Raw genomic sequence first — 24,971 nt, forward strand, 5'->3', positions numbered from 1 at the left:
ATAATAATAATAATAATAATTGTTAGGTGCAGTGTATTTATTGTGTTCATGTTATACTGCAAAACACTTTTGCTGCTATTGAGGTTTGATACGGGTATGGGTAAGGTTAGGGACAGGTTTGGTGGTACAAGTAGGTTTAAGGGTTGGTAAAGGGGTCAACATACAGAGGTCTAAGAGAACATGGTTCGAACTGTTTGTATTACATTGTTTTGATAAATGAACTAGTATTTTATTTTTTAAATACAAGTATTAATTTTATTCTCCTGTTGATGTATGATTCAAGGAATATCCTATATTTAGTATATACTCAAAAAAATGAACTAGGAAGGTTGTACACTTTACATAATTATATTTAGTTTACTTATAATAATTGTGTTTGTTGAATTGAAATGTTTTTTTCTATTAAGGTCCACGTAATTATGTCTCAACTTAACAGTACAAAATCCTAAAGTGTTGTCTAAACACAAACCATTTATGTTAAGTAAAAAAATTTTTACATCCAGAGGGTGGCAGTATAGTGCGACGCCAACTGCCATTTTGCCCTAACTTAATTTGATTGTGTTCAATCTGCTTAATATGTAAAATTTAAGTTTACTTAATCCGTTTGTGTTGGTTTACATGAATGATTTGTGTTGCATTAACTGAAACTGGGCAGTGCTTGTTAGTTCCCAGCATGCTTTGCATATGGTTGAAGACTTGATAGTGTGTAATTGTGTTTAATGTTCAATTACGTTGGAATTATTAGAACCATTTAAAATACAGTGGGTTACCATTGTGGAGAAGTGTGGAGCATTTTGTTTGGCTGTGGACTGATTTGGTTACTTTTAACTGCTTTGGTTGAAGGAGCATGTAAATCTTAGCATTTAAGATGCTAATATGTGCTACTGCTAGCAAATAGCTAGCTATACTCTATTCATTTAATTATGTGTCACTAAAATAAATAAAATATGAATGGGTGAATGAAAATAACAAACACATAAGTTGAATGCAAATTAAGTAAACTAGTTGGGCTGACACTATTAAATTAAGCTGTGTCCAACCATAGTAAATAAGTTGAATCAACCTTAATAAATTAAGTTGACCCAGCGTAAGTACATTAAATTGGAATAACAGAATTGCATAATGCTGAAATAAAGCAAGTTAATCATGTGGAAATAATTTCCATGATTTTTTTATGTTCATTCAAAGAGTTATTTTTTTGAGTGTATATACTAAGTGTTGAGGGTAACAGTTTATTTTGAAGGTCCCTTTTGAACATTCTGTTGACTCAAAGTAACTTTGCAACTACATGTCAACTAACTTAGAGTATTAGTAGACTGTCTGCTTAATATCTGTTAACTCTTTATTGTGATGCTCCCCAACAGACACTCTACTGACTATCCTTTGCAACTACATGCCAACTTAACTCTAACCCTACCAGTCTACCAATTATACTATCACTCTAATGAGAGTGAGTAGACATGTAGGTGCAACATTACTTGTAGTCAACAGAATTACCATTATGGGTAACACTTTATTATAAGTTTCATTAATAAATCACTAACAAACATTAAATTATGCTTAACAGATCATTAGTTAATATATATTCACATATGAGAAATATGAGTATGATAGTAAACATACAAATGTTTACTAATGAACTTATTAAACATTACACAATGATTATCAGATCATTATTTAAATTGAAATGCTTACAAATGTCAGTCAACTTTCAATTCATACAATCATGCACTTTTTAAAAATCTACAAATGATTTTGACAGATGGTTTACAATGATTAAAGCTTAAATTAATAAATTGTTAACAAACATTATATAATGCTTAACAGACATTTTACACTATTCATGTTAACATATCATTCATTAACTCATAACCAGTCTGTAAAGGTAATACATTCTTTATTTGTTGTTTTTACAAACCATTAATTTGTTCATGTTTTTGCAGAACCCAATCTTGAACCTATTCATTATTTCATTTAGTACCTTTATGGACAGTCATCTCATTTGCAAAAGAGTGTCTCAATTGACCTGGATTCACCCTATATTTACACATAATTACAAATCATTTATTTTTATTTTTTTATTTTTTTTATTTTGCAGTATTCGATCTAAAGTTGAAACTATTCATTATTTGTAAATGTTTATAAATGTTTACTAATCATTTACTACCTTTATGTTCATTGGACTTTTAGCTATACTGTAACAATGCTTGTGTAAAGGGTGGTTAGTTGAGCTTAGATAAATGCTTGCAACAGTCATAAGAAGAATGCTTGAGTTGTTGTGTTAGTTATCAGAATTGAGTGCCAAAGCATTACTGCAATCTGACTTGGCCCTCTGACTCAAACCTTTACACAGTACCCTGTCTGCTTCTAATCAAAACTGGAGAGTGCTTTTCCCAGCTAAGACACTGATACACACACAGAGAGAGGCGTGGAAAGAGAGAGTGTGTGTGTGTGTGTGTGTGTGTGTGTGTCTGTGTGAGAATGTCTGTGAGAGAAAAGGGAATGTGGCATGCCGATTTTATAGGAAGAATTAAATGTTATGAACAGCACGGAAATAGAGAGGGGGGAAAGAAAAGGAGAGAGAGAGAGAGAGAGAGAGAGAGAGAGAGAGAGAGAGAGAGAGAGAGAGAGAGAGAGAGAGAGAAAGAAAAGTATACAACTGTCAGTTTCCAGAAGAACTGCACATTATAGAGGATATGAAGAGGCTGGTTTCTAAAAAGAGAATTTGAGAAAGCAAGAGATGGAGGAGGAGAGAGGGAAAGAGAAACAGTGACTTGAGACTGTCAAAAACAAAAAGAACAGTCATCTTAAGCAAAAACTTCTAATACCGTCAAGATGACAACATGCTCTCCACGTTTCAAAGCTCCACGTGTCTCTGTTTTCTTCTCCTCCTCCTTGTGTCTACCAGGGAGAAAAGGCTTCAACAGGAACTGACCAAGATCAGTGATCGCCCCAGACGTCTGGGGAGAGATTGGTCCTCCTCCCTCTTGTGGAGTTCTTGCATCATCTTTCCAACCGCTTTATTGAAGGAATAACGCAAATTGGTTGCAGAACCAATTAGGGATGCTTATTGCAGAGGAGCGTTGCCGTTCTGACAGCTGAACATTTGATATATCAACAGAACTGAAGTACTAGTCTAGAGGCTTCAAACTTGGATTCATATCTATATATCACCTTGGAGAAATATTTAATACAGTGTATGTTCCTGTATTTCTCTTTAGACCTCTTCAAAGCAGGAATTGTTTGGACCACAGAGAAGTTGTTGACCCCTGGAGACACATGACCTTGACGTCCTGGCTGGCTTGAGAACAGAGCTAGCTGTGTCAGAGGGTGAGCTCACCACACGACGGGGAGAGTGGGTAACTGACCGCTCCATCGCCACAGACGAACGGTACCAACACGGGGTGACACCCTCACAAGGCCAGAGGAAAAGGAGGACAAGAGGAGAATCGTTCAGGTACTAATATTTAGACTGTCCGTCTGCTTATCAGTCTCTTTAAAAATATCCACTGCACTGGCTTACTGTCATGTTTTTGATGTTTATATACGAATTAGGATATTCAGTTATTCTAGCAGGGACTACCGACTAATACTGAAACTTAGACATTACCAAACATGCACAAAGTAAGTTCAGGATGTCAGTGACGTGAGCAACTAAGGATTATCTTTCTTTATGAAGATAACTGTCTTTATCGAAATTTTATAATTCACGAAAGCGCTTGGCAAAGGAAACCGAGCTCTGTCAGGCTGGACTTCATGACCAGATGTTCCACAGAGGGAGTAACTTCTAGCCAGATGTGAGAGGAATGTCCTGGTTAGGACCTTCTCTGAACGCTCGCCGCTAACCGCTGACTTCACATAGACGTCATGCAGATCTATCAGACCTAAGGGACTACAAGAGCTTCTGCCATTTCACCATGCTGTGTGGTTTTCCCCCAACGGTCTTTTATTACTGCACTTCTTTCCATCTTGAGACTTTCCTTCTGGTCTAATTTAAAAAAGAAGTCAGTCATTGATGGCTAATCACTGAAGAATGACTTGTGCAAAATGTAGAGAAGCATTACTGTACTTTTGAGTGGGTGGAGGGTCTGCTGAAATGCTTGGCTGACTCAATGCTTGGCGCAAGGGTAAATGTGATTTGTCTTTTTTTTTTCACGATTCATGCAGAAGTTTTTGAAATCTTTTGAATATTACAGGTCAAAAGTTTGGAAACATTACTATTTTTAATGTTTTTGAAAGAAGTTTCTTCTTCTCATCAAGCCTGCATTTATTTGATCAAAAATACAGAAAAAAATGTAATATTGTGATATATTATTACAATTTAAAATAATTGGTTTTCAATTTATTACTTTAAATTATCATTTATTTCTGTGATGCAAAGCTGAATTTTCAGGATCATTACTCCAGTCTATCACATGATCCTTTAGAAATCATTCTAATATGATGATTCATTATCAAAGTTGGAAACAGTTCTGCTGCTTAATATTTTTTCATAACCTGTGATAATTTTTTAGGATACTTTGATGAATAAAAAGTAAAAAAAAAAAAAAAAGCAGCAAATATTTTAAATATAGAAATCTTTTGTAACAACAATATACACTACTGGTCAGTACTTTGGGGTCAGTAATTTTTTTTTTCTTTCTTTTTTGAAATAAATCAATACTTTTATTCAGCAAGGATGTGTTAAATTGATAAAAAGTGATAGTAAAGAAGATTTATATTATTAGAAAATATTTTTTATTTTGAATAAATGCAGTTCTTTTTAACCTTTTATTCATCAAATATATTAGGCAGCAGAACTGTTTCCAACACTCATAATAAATCAGAATATTAGAATGATTTCTAAAGGATCATGTGATAGACTGGATGTCACATGTGACACTGAAGACTGGAGTAATGATGCTGAAAATTCAGCTTTGCATCACAGGAATAAATGATTTTTTAAAGTATATTCAAATAGAAAACTATTATTATAAGTTGTAATAATATTTCACAATATTACATTTTTTTCTGTATTTTTGATCAAATAAATGCAGGCTTGATGAGCAGAAGAAACTTCTTTCAAAAACATTAAAAATAGTAATGTTTCCAAACTTTTGACCTGATATATATATAATCTCTGTATCCAAAATAAGTTCAGTGTAACATAGAACAGACTTTTCAGACTAAACAAGTTTAAGAGCACTTGAGATTCAATGTCAATAGCATTCATTACACGTGGCATTTTAATTTCTCTCGCATATAAAGATTGTGTGATTGCTTGTAAGTGTTTGACAATGAAGTAAGAAATTCTCTCTTTCTCTGCAGAAGGACCTGTATCTGGTTTTGTGCTTTCCGTGGGTTGTAATAATAAGGCTCTATGGGCTAGCAGAGGGATCTGGCCATGCCTGTTGCCGTTCATAAGAGAAGCTGGGAGGATCATGTGACCCCACGCACAGGATTACAGTACAGCTATGATGACCTAGACTTGGTCTGCTGCCATGTGCGGTACCAGCGTGGCAGGTGTGCCTCGATGCCCGAGTGTGGTCATCACCAGCCTTGGACTTTATCCTGCCCTGAAAATGGTAGTGGAGATGGAATGAAAAGGATGGAGAAGATAGTACATAAGTTTCAGGGTGGATCTCAACCTAACTGCGATGGTTCAAAGGGCCGAACATTGATGCCTGGAGATACTGTCAATGAGACAGCACTGCACAAGAGTGACCAAGATAGCAGGCTACCTTCAGACAACGTGGCAGATCAAGATGAATTGCAGTGTTCTGCTTCGGGAAATTCGCAAGCTCACAATGGAGATCCAGATAATAAGGAACTAAACAAGGATAAAGTATCTTCTCCCCATAGCCTGACACATTCTGTGCCTACTACCACAGTATTGGCTCAAACAGAGGGAACGAATGATTTATCATCTGAGTTGGTGGACCGTATCTCCTTAAACAATTCTGTCAAAGTTGACTGTTCTGAGCTGACTTCTACCAAAAGTGGAACTTCTGTAGAAAATACAGAATCATTAGTGAAGGTCACTGTGAGTAGTCAGATGTTACTTGAACACATGAGTATCACAAGCGGAATTACAGACATAACTAATAAACCTCCCATCTCTGACTCACAACAGAAATCTGCTGACCCACACATTATTGTGGAAGGACAATGTTGTGAAATGTCTGAACAGACTATTTTAACATATGGCAAAGTTGAATGCTCATGCACAGATGAAACTACGATCCCAAACTTTTTATCATCATCAACTTCTCAAGAAACTCATCACATTCCAGAAGCTAGCATAGATGCTAATAAAGCAAGTCTAGTGTGCAAACATCACATAGTGACACAAAGTCTACAAGACAATGAAAATCAGGGTGATGGCATTTTAAAATGTTCTGATCATGTGGTGTTAAAGGTTGGAAGTTTTAAAACACCTGCTTGTGAAACTTTTCAACTGGAACCATCTGGAAAAACTGACACAATGGAGACATGGCATGATTGCTCCTCAAAACTCCAGACCATCCATGAGGGGTCCTTTCCTGAATCTGGAGATGATGCTTCTGCTCAGATATCGGCAGAGAAGCCAGAACAGTTAACATGTACAGACTCAAACACCAATAACTGTGAGAATTTGACAAACTCAGAGGATCAAAACTCAAGGCTAAAGGAGACAACTAGAGGAGATCCTCAACCTGAGGGACTCTATGAGGAACTTCAGAGAAATCAAAATACAGATACAGCCAAAGAACCTGAGATAGTCCCAAAAGCTGAAAGTTCCCTTGTCAAGCTTCGTACAAGGAAGGTAAGATGTTTTACATATATTTTGTTGTTGTTGATGGTGTTTTTGAGTTAACAATAATATACACAGGTATGATTTTGTTTGGACTGAAATAGTCAACCTCTTAAATCATGTAACTTTTATGACAGGTTTCAATAACTTTCCATTCAGTTTTATTTTTACTTAAGGAAAATAAAAAGAAGAGCAGAGATAAAAAAAAAAAAAAAAAAAAAAATGTGCCTATGGGATTGTTCCCATTATGTGCCATGCTTATTAAGGTCAGGCAGTCAGTATGGGAAATTCTGTGGGAATTTCCACATAAATTGTCTGTAACAAAGCAATTAAGCATGCAAATAAACAAATGAAATCGGCGAAAAGTCATTCTATTTTATGCATCACAAGATTTCAATTAGTTTCGCATTAAACACTGTATTGACTGTTTCTTATTTATTTCTTTTTGGGTATTTTTGCAAGTTCTTATTATAGAGACCATAGAGGGCAGACCAGAAGTTATGGGGTGGAAGACAGCGGGAATGGGATCAGGCTTGTTTCAAACCTGCATCTCTCATGCGAACACCGCAGCTCATACTGTACTGTAGGTTTTTGTTTTGTTTTTTAAACCCAAACTCAAAAAAGTATTAAACTTTGGAGGGCAATTCATCCAACCAATTTGTGTTACAAACATGATTGGTAACAAAAATGATGTACTGTAGCTTGTTGAAGAGATGTGTGCCATTACTTTTCTAAGCTACTGTATATCAGACTTACGATTTTCACCTGAATCTCACCTGGCATAAAATTAAGAGGGGGAAAAAAAATTGTGTAGACTTACAGTGAAAAAGTAGGAACTCAAAGTCATATCAATTTCACACAAATGGGAATGGTCATGTTTGACTTCAGTCAGTAAGCAACCACCTGTATCCATTCAGAATGGCCTAGCAACCTAGCCAGCAACTATCAACCACTCAGAACACCTTATCAACCACATAGCAACGCCGTGTCAACCACTCAGAACATATTACCATAGTGTTAGATACGTTTGCAGAGTATGACAATGTTCAGTTGCACTTCCATTCAAAAGATTGAGGTTGTTAAGATGTTTTAATGTTTTATTTTTTTTTAATCAAGGCTGCATTTGTTAGATCAAAAACAGCAAAAACAGTAATATTGTTAAATATAATTAAAATGTTAAATAACCATTTTCTATTTGAATATATATATATATATATATATATATATATATATATATATATATAAATGTAAATTATTCCTGAGATGGCAAAGCTGTTTTTTTTTAGCAGCCATTACTCATCAATGTCACTTGATCCTTCAGACATCTTTCTAATATGCTAATTTGGTGCTCAAGAGCCTTTTTTTTTTTTTTTTGTCCATGTGGTAGCACGTTATTTTACAGTACTGTTCCCCATGCATTACATTCTATGTATAGTAATTACATTAACTGGGTAATAACTAGGTAGGCTACTAACCCTGAACTTACACTAAACTTAACCATAACCTGTAGTTACCTTATATTACCCAGTACTTTCTTAGGTAAGTACACCGTAGGTGGACGTAAAATAAAGTGCAACCGTCCATGTTGAGAACGGTTTTGCTGCTTAATATTCCTGTGAAAACCCTGATTCATTTGTTTAATTCTTTGATGAAAATTCATAAGAACAGTATTTATTTGAATTAGAATTGTTTTTGTCAATTTTGATCAATTGAATGCATCCTTGCTGAATAAAGGTACATCTTTTAATAAGAACCTATTGAACTGTAGAGTACATTTTTTTATTATTGTTCTGTGCACTGCACACATCTCTTCATGAGTGGCCAGTGTGCATGCTTCTTTTATTTTTAGCTGCTTACAAACCGGTTCCAGCATGTTTCTTCTGCAGATGCTTTCTTCCTTCTCCATGTTTGTTCTTGCTTGTATACACAGTTCTGATTAAAAGCATTCATATAGCACCATGCTTTTCAAACACCACATCCTAAATCACTATGCCAGCTCACTGCCACGCCCTATTGAAAGCAATGACATCACTCCGGCTTACATCCTTGGCCATGGGCATCTGTGGAATGTTCCACAGTCCAAGAAACTGGCGTCACACGAGACCTAAAATGGCACGAATAGAGTACGTGTGAGAATGTGTAGGCTTTGTGTGTCTGCTGATGTGTGACAGGTAGTTTGTGTAATCTATTTTGGGTGTGCTTGCATGCATATATTTTTACCTTTATGTGTTTACGTAGGTGATTGACAGCAGCCCGCCTTGCCAACCTCGGTCCCTTAGGTAAAGTCTCTCATAGCTTTCTGTGTTTATTCATCCTTGCCCTATTCCACAAGACCCTGGAGGCGTCGTCCAAAACACAGTCATTATTTATACAGCAGGATCCATTAGACAGGAACCAGCCCAAGCAAAACACGCCATGCTGTGTAATTGTCATTTATTTGTGAGGTTGAAATCCAGGGCTGGTGGCTGGAGTTCTTGTGGGGATTTGTGTTTGTTACGGAACGCTGGAATGAATGCAAGCCATTTAAGGGCTTGAACGACTCTTTTCTACTGCTAATGGAGACACGAAGTTGAAGGACAGAGTGAGCAACGGGAGTGTGGGAGTTTGTGTTTGACATATGAGTACTGAAGGAATCCTGCTTATCCTGCTTATTTCCAATTATCTCTTTCAATGAATGAGCAATAAAATTAGCAAATTGTATTAGTAATGTAGACGGAAAGATGGATGATCACTTGGTTATTCTCTCAACAACACAGCAATGTTGATTTTGGGAGATGAGACCAATGATAACTGAAGTATTTCCCTTTTACGCATGATGCTGCTCACACGCAGACACTCTGAATGTGCTGGATTGTGTCAGTCGGGGGATTTATCAGGGAGTTGAAGTATGAATCTGGGCTTCATGGTGGATTTGAGATTCTTGGAACCGTTTAAGTGGCACTAACACAGTGACTGTTTCAAAAATCACTCCCCAGATTGAGCAACTGTCTGAGATCACATTCTCTCTCCCTTTGTGTTTGTACGCTTGTGACTGTGTGCATGAATTTGTGCATAAGGTATGGGGTGTGAATCTTTGGGTAGATGGATAATCGATTTGAGTCACGATTCATAGGTTTTCGTTTCGATTCAGGAACTATTTTTGCAAATATAGAACGATTTGATTTGATTCACAGTGAGATTCGATTTGATTTCAATTAATGATTCAATTCTGTTTTTTAATACAGAATATTATCTGATACACGTTTTTTTCAAGTTCTAATGAAAATAAAGAACAAACACAATTGCTATATACTAAGACCCCTTAAATGTGTATCACCCATATAAACAATGAGTAAAATAACAGTGTTTTATCTTGAAGACAAATGCCTGATTTCAGACTAGGCTTTAGCCTAGTCCCCGATTAAAATGTATGTTTAAGCTGTCTTAACTAAAAGCAACTTGCACTGGCATATCTTTAAAGATGTCAGTGCCATTGTTTTGTCTCAAGATGCACACCAGTAATGTTTTTTCTAAGGCATGTTTATAAAATCTACTTAAATGCTCTAAGTCATTCTACCACTTGTGGTGTATGTTCACAGTCTAGAACACAGCATATCTGAAATATATACAGGGATGTGATTGTGCGAGTGAATAAAAGCAGGACATTTTTTTAAGACCCAGAGTGAAGCACTTTTTGTTTTTTAAACACCTGAATCAGCCATTTACAGCATGAACTACCAGGAACTGTGAAGAGTGACACATGGAAATATATTTAACAGCTACAATTTATACAAAACAGGACGTCTTAACATCTTTGGGGAAAATGTAAGGTCAATACGTGCTATTCTGTAGTTCTATAAATAAAACAACTGTGCTTCCAATACCTATCAATCTCATTCAGTAAATAAAATTCCACTCAAACTTCTACAATAGGAATAGGCAACATCTATATATTTTTTAGTTTTTTGGGAAACTACACATCATATTCTGGCTATAGGCCTACAGATAAAATTATGAATTATATTAATGCTCTTTAGCCATTAGAAAATTAAGACTACACATAATCTTATCAGCATGATGAATAAATTATTAACTGGAATGAACTGTATACAGAAAGGGAGCAGAGAATGTGACCGATCGAGCTTTGAATGCTCTTTATACGCATAAATTACCTTTTATGTGCATCCAATAAGCATTTTTTAACATACATAAAATTTGCACTTTTTGCGTGCATATGATACGAAATATACTGTACATACCCAGCCAATTCTACCCAACGGGTAAATTTTGCGTACCAGATGCTATGCACGTAAAAGATTACTTTTGCATATAAAGAGGATGCCAAATAGCTATAGATACGCAGTGCCAGGAGCGATTTTCCATGTCTTTTCCAAAACATGTTCTGTTAGAGTTCTTAGAAACCAGAAATGGATATGTGTATGTGCATGCATGTGTACATTTCTAATAAAGTTTCTAATAAAAAGGCAGTACCTCGCCCCATCATACTGTGTTTATAGATCACTTTTCACTCACCCTTAGAGACAAAGGGATAATTAAATTGTGCAAAGGTACAGTAATTATGATGATATATATATTAATGATTAAGATCAATCTCATAATTAGCTCCCTGATGAATATTGCTGATTTGGCCTTGAGATGCACAAAGTCTCTAGAGCAGCCGTGTTGATCATACAGTATTTCACTTTGGTCTCGCTATATTTAATGAGCAGTCAAGCTTTTAACCAGCAAAATCGATGAAGCAGTTGACCAGCATGGTCATCATTTAATGATGTTTATTGATCAAGAAAGTGCTAGTTAAGCTGGAAGGAGAGTTCACAATTTCATCATTTACTCACCCTCATGTATGCATTTCTTCTGTGGACCACAAAAGAAGATATACAAGTGTCTCTGTATTTGAGGCCGTCAGTGGGTTCCAATGTTGTTTGGGACCCCAGAAACCAATGCACCAGCATCCAAAACCCAACATCCTCTACCGTTCAAAAGTTTAATTTCTTTTGTAACAATGTAAAAGCCTTTGTCACATTGGATCAATTTAATGAATCTTTGCTGAATAGTAGCTATGTTAAAGGTGACATATTATGCCCCTTTTCACAAGATGAAATATAAATCTTTGGTGTCCCCAGAATGTGAAAATTTCAGCTCAAAATACCCCCCAGATGATTTATTATAGCTTGTCAAATTTGCCCCTTTTTGGGTATGAGCAAAATACGCTGTTTTTGTGTGTGTCCCTTTAAATGCAAATGAGCTGCTGCTCCCAGCCCCCATTCAGAAGACAGCCGATCCTTCACAGGAGCTTCGGATACTCCGGCAATAACAAAACACATGGATTTCATTCATCCAAAATCTCAGAAATAACCAGTAGCGGAGTGCAGCCTTATGGAGAGACTCTGGAAGAGGTCGCAACTGGACGTTTATGGTTAGTGGATACATTGATGTAGTTGTTGTGGAGTTACATTGATTAATTTCATCGACTTGCATGTACCATCATGTTTAACTTTTACTCAAGTGTACACAGTTCCCTGAGTTCTTTATAAGACAGAGTTGACATTTTTTGGTCAAACAGTTTTCTGTGCTCATCTGTGCATCCAACAACAGAACAGTTTGCATGATTTGCTTGAACTTTTGTCATTGCGTTAGAACTGGCTACACTGTTATCGCTTGCAAAAACCAAATGGCTGCGCCATGGGTGGAAACATGCAGATTAAGGGGCATTAATAATAAGACCCCCTTCCTACGTCAGAAGGGGAGGGAAATCTGATCGGCTTATTTTTCGACATGCTTGCAGAGAAAGGCTTAGCAAAACAAAGTTACTGGGTTTTCACTTTTCATGTTTTCTGGGTTGGTAGATGCACCAGGGACCCGAGGAAAGTGAGGAACAATAAATAACCATGTCAAATGAACTCAAAATGTAGTTGTACCATGTCAAATGAACTCAAAATGTAGATAATGAAATGGGCATCTTTTCTCACAATAACACTCATGCTGAGTTTTTCTGGTCCCCAACAGATTTTTTTTTCAAGAGCTGACTATGCAGTATTCTTTAAATGAGAAAACAGATTATTTATAGCTTATTAAACAAGCTATAAATAGTAGCCCCCTGTAGTTCACATACCATTTTGATCAGCCCAATCAGTCTTAAAATGGATAATTATAATACAATTTCTTTGATTTGTACGTGTCAGTTTCACACTTTTTTATCATTCACAAAAAAGCAGTGTTCTGCATGTACAACCAGCTGAATTGCAGCATGTTTGGTTTCTTTGACCTGCATTTTAAACTCTGTGAAAGAGATGAAACTACCCGCTAAAGGCCTCTATGTACATAGAGCATCTGATGCCCCTTGGCCCCCACTCTAGTTCATGTGCCTTTTATTTTCAATTGCTGCAACTCCCAATAAATGATTCAGGGAACTCTAACCCAGGCCAGGGGTTCAGAACTCTCCTCTGTTAAGAAAAGCTTTATGTCAGGGCCAACCACCAAAACAAGATTAGAAATGTGTGCCTGCAAGTTTCAAAAGAGGACATGTGGCTTAGGAGCAATATGTCCAAACTTACTGTAGAGTGCAATTTAATTTTCAGAATGCAGTGCTCCCTATTTGATCTGCAGTATCTTGTGATGCTCTTCACCTGCTGCTTTAAGTGTGTTGATGGATGAACTCATCTCACCGCGTTTTGGGTTTAGTCTTAGTGGATTGAGTGTGTTTGTGGGTGACTGTGTGAGTTGGGGAGAGAATGAGTTGAATGGAATTGTCATTAAGAAGCTAACAAAAAAGCACCATGGTATTACCATAGGTTTTGCCACTTTTTTTTTGTAAATAGGCTCATTTTACAACTCCCCCAGAGTTAAACAGTTGAGTTTTAACGTTTTTGAATCCATTCAGCCGAACTCAGGGTCTGGCGGTACCACTTTTAGCATAGCTTAGCATAGATCATTGAATCGGACAGGACCATTAGCATCTCTCAAAAAAAAAATTACCAAAGAGTTTCGATATTTTTAACTACAGAAGAGTCAAGTTTTAAATAGGAAAAATATTGAAACTCTTTGGTCATTTTTTTGAGAGAGATGCTAATGGTCTTGTCTGAATGGATTCGAAAACAGTAAAACTCAACTGTTGGTAACTCTGGGTGAGTTGTAAAATGAGCCTATTTCCAAAAAAAAGTGGAGTATCCCTTTAAAACTTAGAATGGATAACCTCACATGACAACATGCTAAAGAAGAGCGATCCTTCCAACCACAAAATGCAACTTTTATTTTTCTTTGGTAGCTACTGTGTCCGGAGCGCTGAAGTAAGGTAAATGATTCCACTGTATGTCCTTGATTGACCTTATTCAATAATATGCAGCACAATAATTGGGAAGGAAATTCTGAAGCTGTCGCTCTGTGCCTTTCCATAATACACCCAGTCTCTGTCCCACTTAAACATGGACATCTGCTCCAGTCACATGATGCAGTAATGTCATGTTCAAGACTAAGGCCAAATATCTAGCAAAATACTTCAGATACTGAAGTAAATGAGTTTACCAAAGGAATGTTGTAGCTTATGCCATTTCCTGAAAATCTGTGATGAGGTTATTGCAAACACAATATACATTTGGGGTTTCTTCAGTATGTTAGGCCTTTTGTTTATGAACAGGGTTTTTTTTAACAAACATTTTTTTTTTTTTTATGTTTTGAAATACATGTCTGTGTATCAGTGTGTTTCTGCAGTGACATTTTTGTGGTGGTTGATCATAGGTGAATTTGTAATACTGTGAGCTAACTTTAGGCAAGTAATCATGTACTTTTGAAAGTACATGAGTCATACTAAATGAGCCATCATGTACTGCTGTATGAGGCAGTACTGAGTGAAAGTAAATATTGTATGCTGACGTTTTCTATAATTTGTCGTTCTGAAACAAGGTACTTGCCAAGTATTCTCACGACCGATGTTCTGTGTATTTACATTATGATAATTCAATTAATTTAGCTTAGAGTTCTTCAGCTCTGCCTCTGGAGACCCACTGCCACTGTATCACTAGTGATTTAAAGTACCATTTAAAAGGTTGATGTTATTTAACTCTAAAAAATCTATCACTTTGCCTAGATGAATATTAAGCAGCACATCCGTTTTCAGCATATTATGATAATAAATATTTCTTGAGCACCAAATCAGCATTATAAAGGATCATGTGACACTGAAGACTGGAGTAATAGCTGCAGAAAATTCAGCTTTGCCATCAGAGAATTCTTAAAATAGAAAACAGTCATTTAATATTCACAATAGTGCAAGTGCAGACTTTCAAAAACTTTAAAAGGTGGAACATGTAAACTTTTCATATCTTGCCTGAAGGATTTAATTGTAGGATTAAACAAACCAGCAAAATGCAGTTCCCCGATGCATAGTGCAAAACCATTTCATTACAATAAGAGTTGAGGCCTGAAATTGTACCATAGCATCTTTCAGGAGTTTTATCATGTGTCCAGTTTTATTCCCTTCTCTCTTCTCTCTAAGCCTGTCTTCCTAGTGAAGGATTGTGCAGGATAGTAGGCCGCTGACAGCTTCCATTTTATATTAGTGGCTAACCAGTAGGGATGCTCCGATCAGGATTTTTGCAGCCGATACCAAGTACCAATTTCTTGTCATGGTGATCGTCCAATACCGATTCCGATGCTTAATATACTTAATATAAGACAAAGATAAATACAAACAAAATGGAGCAGTCTGATGCAGCCCACAAGGTTAATTTAAACATTGTCCAATAGTAAACTGTGGAGGACAAAATAAACATTTAATCTCCTAAAATGGAGAAGTCTGATGTAACTTAAACAAGTCTGAGCAGGACAAAATTAATAAAAAAATCAACAACATTTAAACTCCTAAAAGAACAAATTGAAGTAGTTTGATGCAACTCCTTAGGTTTAATTAAACATTGTCCAATGTTAGAGAGAGAACAAAGCAAAATAGAAACATTAAAACTAGAGATATAACTATATTAAAAATAGAGATATAACTCATATGGTTTAAATGTCCAATATAAGACCATAGGGGGAAAAATAAATAGAATCATTTAAACTCCAAAAAGAACAAAATGGAGTAGTCTGATACAAAAAAAAAGTGATTGTCAAGTTGCAGAGTAGTCCTTTGGCCCCTTCCTACTTAAGTAGGTACGGCAAGTTTTTTTTTTTTTTTTTTAAATAAATATTTGTTTTTCTAAATTTTGGGAAGACAGTCTATTCCTCTTTTCATCCAAAACGTGTGCGGCTGTACTGAATAGCCGCTCACTATCAACACTCGTCGATGGAGCATTAAGATAGACTCGTGCTGCCTCTGCCAAAGCTGGGAACCGGCCTTTATTCCTCTCCCAAAACACCAGGGGTTCTGCAGATCTTGGGATAACAGGCTCAGAGAGATTTATCTCAGGTGCTGCTGAATCACTTTTGCTGTAAGCATCACTGCTGCAAAGAAATAGATGGAGGAGCTTTTGGTGTGGCCACAGATTCTCCCATCTTCTCATCAGAGCTATTTCCCCGCCTCACTCGTACATCCAGTGCTTCACCGAGCAGTCTGTGTGCCTCTGGTTTGATTTGATATTGAGAAAGAAAAAAATAACCATCATTGCTAAATATCAATTATATTAGCCTAAATTTATACTATACTATTTAATACTTTCACACACTACAGCACTTTTGTCACACTCAGTTTTTTTTTTTTTTTTTTTACTTGACATTTACAATACCATAACATGTATATGTAACCCTGCCTGTGTAAAGCCTGTTTTCTACATAAAATCATCCTATATAATATATTCAAAACATTCTGTGAAAATTTAACCTTGATACCTTTAATATTGACTGAGTAAGACCATTTCAAAGATTAAAATAGGGAAATTTATTTAAAAAATTATCATCTCATGCGATCTCATTAGATTGAGATTTTAGCCTGGATTTCACTGACGGTGAAATTTATCATATACATTATATCTACACAATTAAAGGAACTGTATGTAAGATTGTGGCCAAAACTGGTACTGCAATCACTTTCAAATTACTGTAGAGCAGTGTATCCCCTCCCCCTCCCCACTGACTCGAGGTTGCCAGATAGGCTGCAGGATCCAGCAGGAACGTAGGCTGACACGTTTGTAGCTGCAGCTGTGGTAACTAGAGCAGAGCTGGCAACCCGGATGCTGAAACACAACTGACTTTGTGATTTGTAGATAGGTGGAGGGTGGGGCATCAGGCCAAAACACAACATGACAACATCAACATCAGTTGAGGGCTGCAACTTCACTTTTAAATGACAATATCCTGGCCGGACTACTGTTGTCAGTGATATAAGTATTTGAAATGAACATGATTTCTTAATGTCTAGTGACATATCAGGGCCATTTTATGATTAATTGAAATACATTTCTTACATACAGCTCCTTTAATTAAGACTTACCTAGGATCAAGGACTGTAGCCACAACATATACAGGTTCCCTGTTAATGTTGGAGAAACTTCTTACAACAGCTTCGAGAAGTGTTTGTTTCTATGTTTTTACTCCATGGTCCGAGTCGGACTCTCTCTCAAGGAGACGCTTCAGGTCACTGATATAGGGGATGACGTTTGCCACGGATGATTTTAATGAGCTTATCTCTTTGGTCAACTCTTCAAAAGGTGCAAGAATGGAAACCATATTTTCAATAAATTTCCACTTTGTTGCATTGAGATTCAGAATGTCATAGTCAGCTGTGTATGCCATTAAAGCATGTTTTTGTTCCAGCAGAGAGTTGAGCATATAGTAAGTACTATTCCATCGTGTGTCGACGTCCTGCTGCAACCTTTTAGGAGACTGGCCAAGTTGTTTTTGAATATCATGAGTATGCTTGGGGCGAATGCTTAAAATGCCCAACAATGCGGCAGCTAATCGCCACAGCATGTGATAGGACTCCCTCGTGAACCACTAAATGGAGAGTATGTGCCATGCATGGCACGCTGCGTAAGTTGCAGTCTCACATTGCCTTTTCTATATTGTATTATCGCGTAGTACGACATGCACTTTCTCTTCAGGTATGTCCCAAGCCTGCAACATGTCTTTGCATTTAGCGACTAAAGCCTCAGCAGTGTGTGAGCCAGGAAATTCTTGGGAGTGGAGAATCACTTGCCTCTTTTCAAAGTCTTCAGTTATCCACTGCGCTGTCAAACTTAGCATGGACATAGGGGATACGCTAGAGCTCCAAATGTCAGTTGTTAAACTCACCGCGGTCACATTCTCGTGAAGTAAACTGTTTATGTGGCTGTAGACGATTTGATATAACTCTGGAAGAGCTACATCGGTAAAATATTTGCGTGTGGCAGTTGATATCGTGGTTCAAGATGTGCAATAAGGCGTTTAAATCCAATGTCTTCGGTGACTGACAACGGCTGGTTGTCAATGCATACAAATTCCATTATCTTTGCGGTTATAGCCTTAGCTTTCTTGCTGTCTGGTGTGTAAAGTTCGTGTTTTTTCAGAATGTCTGTAATGGATGGCTGAGTGAGTGGCATTACTAGTTACCGTTGCCTTTTTTGCAGTTGCCAGTTTTTCGTATTCGCCAGTATTTCGTATATATATAAGTGTTGAATCAGGTTCACCGTATTAAATGTTTTGGACAATGCTCCTCCACGTGAGATTTCTTTGGAACATACAAGGCAAATAGCAAATTGTTCATTGTTTTTCGAAACATCATAGTAATTCCACACTGGTGATGACATGACTGCGGCGCCAAACCATTTAAGTCCCCATGCATCATGTATGTCCTCATGCGTTGACGTCATCAAATTGTGATTGGTTTGTGAGATCGGCCAAGTTAGTGAGTACCGATCGAGTCATAAAATGTGATTATTGGCCGATACCGATCTCCGGCCGATCGATCGGAGCATCCCTACTAACCAGCAATGTGTCACTCTCCAGGACACACTCATTTCAGACGCTGAGGTCTTAAGGGAAGATCTGTGGGGTCACTAAGGACAGACTTTAGTTAGTCATAAGCACATTCCCCAGAGATCTCTGGGAAAGAGGAAGAGAGCAGGAGGATTCTGGGAGATCTCACAGTGTGGGGATTCTGTCAAATCAAAACAGGAAGAACCCTGTAGGAATGTGACCCGTAGAAGACACTAAAAGAGAGTGAAACTGTAAAAGTTGTCATATCCGTTAAAAATGCAGATCTTAATTCTAAAAATAATGGTTTTCTGGTATATTCCTCCATTTAAGACTCTGTAAGACAGATGCCATTTATATCAGAGACAGAACAATACATCACATGAGAGTGAGAACAGAGGGCTATGTTTGATGTGCTGTGTTTATGAGAGTTTCAGAACAAGTGTGTGTCATGGAAAAGCTTAGGCATACGCAACTAGCCTTTCACCACACACTCACACTCGCATAATTCTGGCTCACCTCTGCAAATCCAACAGCAAAGCACTGACTCTGACAGGATAATTCTGTGCTAAATGGAAAATAAATGGGGAGGCAGTCACAAGACATTATAATAATAGAGAGAGAACACACGCAAACTCATGCATAAATCTTTTGATTTCTTTCTAGCCCTCTAAGGCCATCTTAGCTCGGTTTCACAGCGTATGCAGAAAGCAGCAAATATTTAGTTTTCACACTGCCGGTATAAATTATAAATGATGCCTGAATACTTGATTCTGATTGGCTGGAAGATGCAATCAAACAGCCATGTCAGTAATCACCGTTATATATTAATATGCTGCTTTCAATGAAGCACACATACACATACGTCACATGCACATAGATTTACACTGCGTGCCGCACACACATTCAGGAGCAAAGAGACTTGTTGTCATCACTGCCCTTTGCTTTTAGTAATAAATTAGCTTCGCTACTGAATCACTACATTATATTACGCAGCAAGGAGGTTCTAATGTTGCTGTTTTTAAGTAATTCAACTCGCAGCTTCATTGCTAGAGAGACGCTGCACAGGCGCAGGTAATTCACACACACACACACACACACACGCACACACACACACACACACACACGCACGCACACACACACACACACACACACACACACACACACACACACACACACTCTCTCTCTCTCTCTATAGGCTAATTCATTCATATAAATGTAACTTTACCACACTACTTAATCTCTGTGTCTTATTAAAAGCAGATAATGCTAGATCTATAGTCATAGCTGACAAAAATAACCGTAAATTCAACCCTTCTGGTTAAGTTTAGCGCTGCAAACATTAATGACAGCTTTAAGTTGTCACTGCTGGCAAATGGTCATGGTATAAGCGGGATTCACATTTCAGCCAATCAGAATCAAGTATTCAGACAGACCATAGTATATGTAATTCATGGCTAGCTGTGCATTAAAAGATTGTAATGAATGACATGGAGGCAAATAATACCTCTACTTGTACAAATATTCTTTATCACAGGCAATTACACCTACTACTCAAAAGTTTAGTAAGATTGTTTTTTACTTTTATTCAGCAAGGATGCATTAAAGTGACCAAAAATAGTAAAAATATTTATAAAGCTACACAAGATATATATTTATTATTTGAAACACTATTCGTCAAAAAATAGGAAGATCTTTAAAAGTCAGTTTTTACAAAATGAGCAGCACAAATGTTTTCAACATTGATAATGAGAAATGTTTCTTGAGCACCAATTCAGCATTTAGTTTCAATGTACTGTCCACAGACTCAAGTGTTCAAAGACAAATGCTCAATGATTTAATCATTTAGCAGACGCTTTTATTCAAAGCGATTTACAAATGAGGGGAACATTTGCTTTCTATCGCAATCTCATAAAGAGACTCTAGGACTATACAAACAAATTGACCATGCAAAGCATCTTTATCGGCAGAATGCTATGTAAGGTGGTTGAGGCCAAATGATTATAAAGCGTGAAGAGAGAGAGAGAGAGAGAGAGAGAGAGAGAGAGAGAGAGAGAGAGAGAGAGAGAGAGAGAGAGAGAGAGATAATAAGATACATATAACAGACAACAGCTGTCCAAGGACTGAACTGGCTGAAATCCAAATACTGAGAATAAACTCAATGACCTGTACCATTCACCAACTTCAATAATGTTCTCTATTATCTGATGTGTATTAATAAATCAATCATGAATGAAGTAAATAGCACATTTCTGCACCTTCTTTAGGACCAGAGAACAAAGGAGCACCTTTAATTAAAACATTTTTACTTAATTTTACTTGACTTCAAATTATGATTCTCGGATCTATCATTGAGGTCAAATGAATTAAGTGACTTTAATTATTTGAGGAGAGTGTTTCAGCATAACATTCAAATAAAAATGCATTTTCAGTCTCACACTTTATATTGAAGCTTATTATAACACAAGCAGATGCACAGTCGAAATGTCAAGGAAAGGTCACTGTAGTGAGAGGTGTGCTGTATGAATGTAGAATGTGTTGTGTGTATGTGTGAGAGCATGTGTGTGTAAGCTTTGCTGTCCTTGTAGCAATGAAAGGTCTCAGAATGTCCTAGAACATTTGAAAAACCTGACAAAAAAAGACCTTGAGGACCGAAAACAGTTTACAATGGCATAAAATGTCCCCAAGTCTGCTTTCTACATTAAGAGGTACTATTAGCCTCCTGCATTAGACTTTCAGAGGCATTTTTTTTAAATATATAAATTATATTGAATCTAAAAATTAGTTATTTAGATGTTTTTTTGTTTTTGTTTTGTTTTTTATAATGTTAATGTACTGTAGCTAGGCTTAGAATTTAATATTAATAGCTATATCAGAACACATTTACCTCCTCATTTTTAGGTGCTTGTCACTTTCTATGGAATTTTTGCCCCAAGCCGCCCTTAATTTCTGACCCTACAGTATATATACACAAGCTTGGGTTGGTGCATCAGTGTATGTGTGTTTCTTTTAGGATGTCCACAGCTGTAGTGTCTTACTAAAAACACACCACCTGAGGTCAGTGTAACACCTGATATCACATATAAGACATGAAGAAAGCAAGACAGATGAGAGGAATCTTTCTGTAGTTCAATCATTAAAAACTTGCAGGCATGTGATGTTAATGAGTACTTTCCGGTTACCCTGACCTGTGTGTTTACACAGTAACCTTTTAAAAATGACTGTGCCATTTTACTTTTTTTATTATCAAATCTATTTCTATCAATCTATCAATTCTATTCTATTTAAATTGCTTAGGAAAAATAAAAATACAAGCAAATAAAATGTAAGATATTGTCATTAGTCAAAGTAGAGCTATGAATATGCTGTGGATAGCATACAGTATAGCTCAGAAAATGTGGTCTTGGAAGTACTAGATAAATTATGTTTGAGTTTAGATTGAGATCTCTGACTTCTGATTGCAGACTTTGGTATCCTGGTAAACATGAGCACAGTTTGTGACATTGTTGAGATCTGTTCGGAAACTCCAGAGGAGATGTGTACACCAGCTGGGGAGGTTTTCTCATGAGGAAATCTGAGAATCAGGAGACTTAAGCAAAAGTCTCCATTTGTTCTCCATTTAATCTCATTTGTGTCAAAGAGAAACCTTTTGGATTTTAAAGAGATCTCATTTGTGACTGTGATAAGCGCATTCACTGTACATTTTAAATGCCTTAAATTTTAACTTCAAAATTTCAAACTTTAGGTGTGACGGTATTCTGAGGTTGTTTTCTGTTTGAGTAGGTTTTCTATCATGTTTTAGTTCTGTGCCCTATAGTTTTCAGTTAGTTTCTTTTGTTTCAAAAAGTTACTATAGTCCCTCATTGTTTGATTATGGTTTACACCTTGTATTCATTTCGATGATTGGTTTAGTTTGTCTATTTAAGCTCTGTGTTTCTTTCCGTTTATTCATCTTTTCTTTTCTTTTTTTCTTTTTTTACATCTTTTTACATTTTCCTTAAATTAAAACTTCAGAATTGTACAATTTAAATTAACAAGAAAACTCTTTATTTATGTTTGATTTTTTTTTAAAGTGGCTTATTGATTAGTTCATTTTATTTAGTGTCAGGATTATTACCGTTCATTTTTATTTATTTTTCAGCTAGTTGCCAATTAATGCAAAATTTCTCATTCTCTTTTTGTTTGACGTTGAAATACAGTTCTAAAATAACTATAATGAAATACAGAAACTTAATATATATATATATATATATATATATATATATATATATATATATATATATATATATATATATATAAGATTAAAAAGTGAAAACAGAAAATATAAAAAATAAATCTAATTCAAAATATTAACAAAAACTATAATAGCATATAAATTACCGTAAAATAACGCTGATTATAATATACATTTTTATATAAAGTATATACATTTTATAAATATATATATATATATATATATATATATATATATATATATATATAAAAACCTTGTATTTAAGTTAGTAAGCTATTCTGTGATATAAAGGCCACGTTCACACAACAGCAGAATATAGTAAACCATATTGAGTCCTTAATACGGTTACATTTACACACAGTACGATTATTTACGTGAGTGACAACCACATTTTATAACCGAACTCACACTCGTAACCGCATTCTCGAAAAAGAAACTGCGCTGTGTGAACAGGACCGTACTGGACTAGTTGTCTGTCACTTCATACAGTGCTAGAGACAGCTCTTCTGCAAAGGGTTTTTGTGTGTGGTTTTGCTTAAGGTGACTTACAGCGGGAGATATTATCTCTGCATCATCTGAAAGTTTTTGGTTCTCCACCGGAGCGGCTCCCATCAGTTGTGTTCTATAATGTTACGCACGGATCATGCGCGAGCATAGACAGTAAACAGAGAATGTCTAATAAGGGGCTCTGGTATAAACGTGCGCGAGACGGGAGTGCAACGGTTAAAGGCGTCCGGCTAGCGCATGTTTACATTGAAGCTGCTGTCCATTAATTAAAATTTGATGGATGCACCGATGCACTGATCTTTATCATTCTATATAGATCAGTGGATGGATGAACTTGCGGTTCATTTGGACTGTGTCGTGTCAAAAGTGATAAGACTTTTCAGTTTTATGGATGTCGCCATCTTTTATATCACTTTGGTCACTGTCGCTATGGTTACTAGTAAGAGAATATGGGCTTGACTTCCGTTGAACATTCATACAGATAGTATTTGAGACACTACTGTAAATTGCTGTATGAACGGGACATTACGAGATCTGTAAGTAAATGCGGTTGTACATTAAGCGTTGCAAAGGATTTCAAGAAATTTTTATTTACATTTTATCATAGTGTATTTCCAGGAATAGATAATAGATTACAAATAGCGTGTCTCTGACTGCACTTTAACAGACAGTTTATATTCTGCCTGACTCTGCTCACAGAGAACAGTCCTAAACAAACAATATATTTTCTGTGACAAAGTGCTCTAAATTAGCTCAGCACACACACACACACACACACACACACACACACACACACACACACACACACTGATTCAAAGCAGAATGAGGAACTTTTCCTGTTCTCTGGCCCTGTTGTCAGCTGATGTGTCATGAGTGGCATGATTGTGTTTGTTTGACCTAATTTTATGGAATTTAAGTATAGAGAAAAACAATACATAAAGCACAGTCTCTTTTAGTTTTTAGTTTTTTTGTGGAACACAACACACATTCATGCACATCCTTTGTGATGATGTGCTAAATTTGTCAACAGCTGCACCAGTCACACCTAATCAGTAGCGCTAAATGGCCTTGTGACTGTAATGAATGTGTGTGTGTGTGTGTAAATCGCAGCCAAAATCTCTTTACAGCATGACGGTGTTGGAGTTAAAGTACTTCACCTTAAAACTGTTATTCCCTACCCAAATGACCTTCAAAGGAACACAAAATGATGTTTTTAATCGAATGTTTATGCTTTTTCTACCAATGTCATTTTACATGACTGATCAAACCTGGCGTGAAGCATATATCAAAATCCGAATGAGATTTTCAATAATTATTGATTCAAATTTCAGGCCATTCCTCAATGTTAAGCTATCATATGGTTTAAGAAGTATATACTGTACAGCATATCAAATAATATAAAATAAAAATTGCACAAATTAACTCTTTTATGGGGCTAGACAGTACCACTCCCCTTTCACTTTCATTAGAACAGAGCAACATTCTTCCTTGTGTTCCACTGAAGAAAGATAATTGATAATTGAGAAATTGAATTTTTTTTTGGTGAACTGATTTTTAACCCTGCAAGTACACTTTTAC

The 24,971-nt window shown here is 36.4% G+C and overlaps 1 protein-coding gene across 4 annotated transcripts in view; it reads left to right on the plus strand.

The window, feature by feature from the left end:
* Nucleotides 1-2,477: 2,477 nt before the first annotated feature.
* Nucleotides 2,478-24,971, plus strand: part of dlc1 (DLC1 Rho GTPase activating protein) — a 117,567-nt gene continuing 95,073 nt past the window's right edge. The window contains exons 1-3 of one of the 4 annotated variants that reach the window (XM_084104180.1): nt 2,478-3,128; nt 3,222-3,457; nt 5,308-6,784. In XM_084104180.1, coding sequence (XP_083960306.1) covers nt 5,384-6,784 — 1,401 coding nt within the window. In that variant the 5' untranslated portion in view covers nt 2,478-3,128; nt 3,222-3,457; nt 5,308-5,383. Of the gene's footprint in view, nt 3,458-4,028; nt 4,128-5,307; nt 6,785-11,325; nt 12,189-24,971 lie in introns of those variants that run through there. The other 3 variants (XM_084104181.1, XM_084104182.1, XM_084104183.1) reach the window with 3 other exon arrangements.

The sequence above is a fragment of the Abramis brama genome (assembly GCF_963993115.1).
Source record: "Abramis brama genome assembly, chromosome: 2".
Taxonomy (NCBI): Eukaryota; Metazoa; Chordata; class Actinopteri; order Cypriniformes; family Leuciscidae; genus Abramis; species Abramis brama.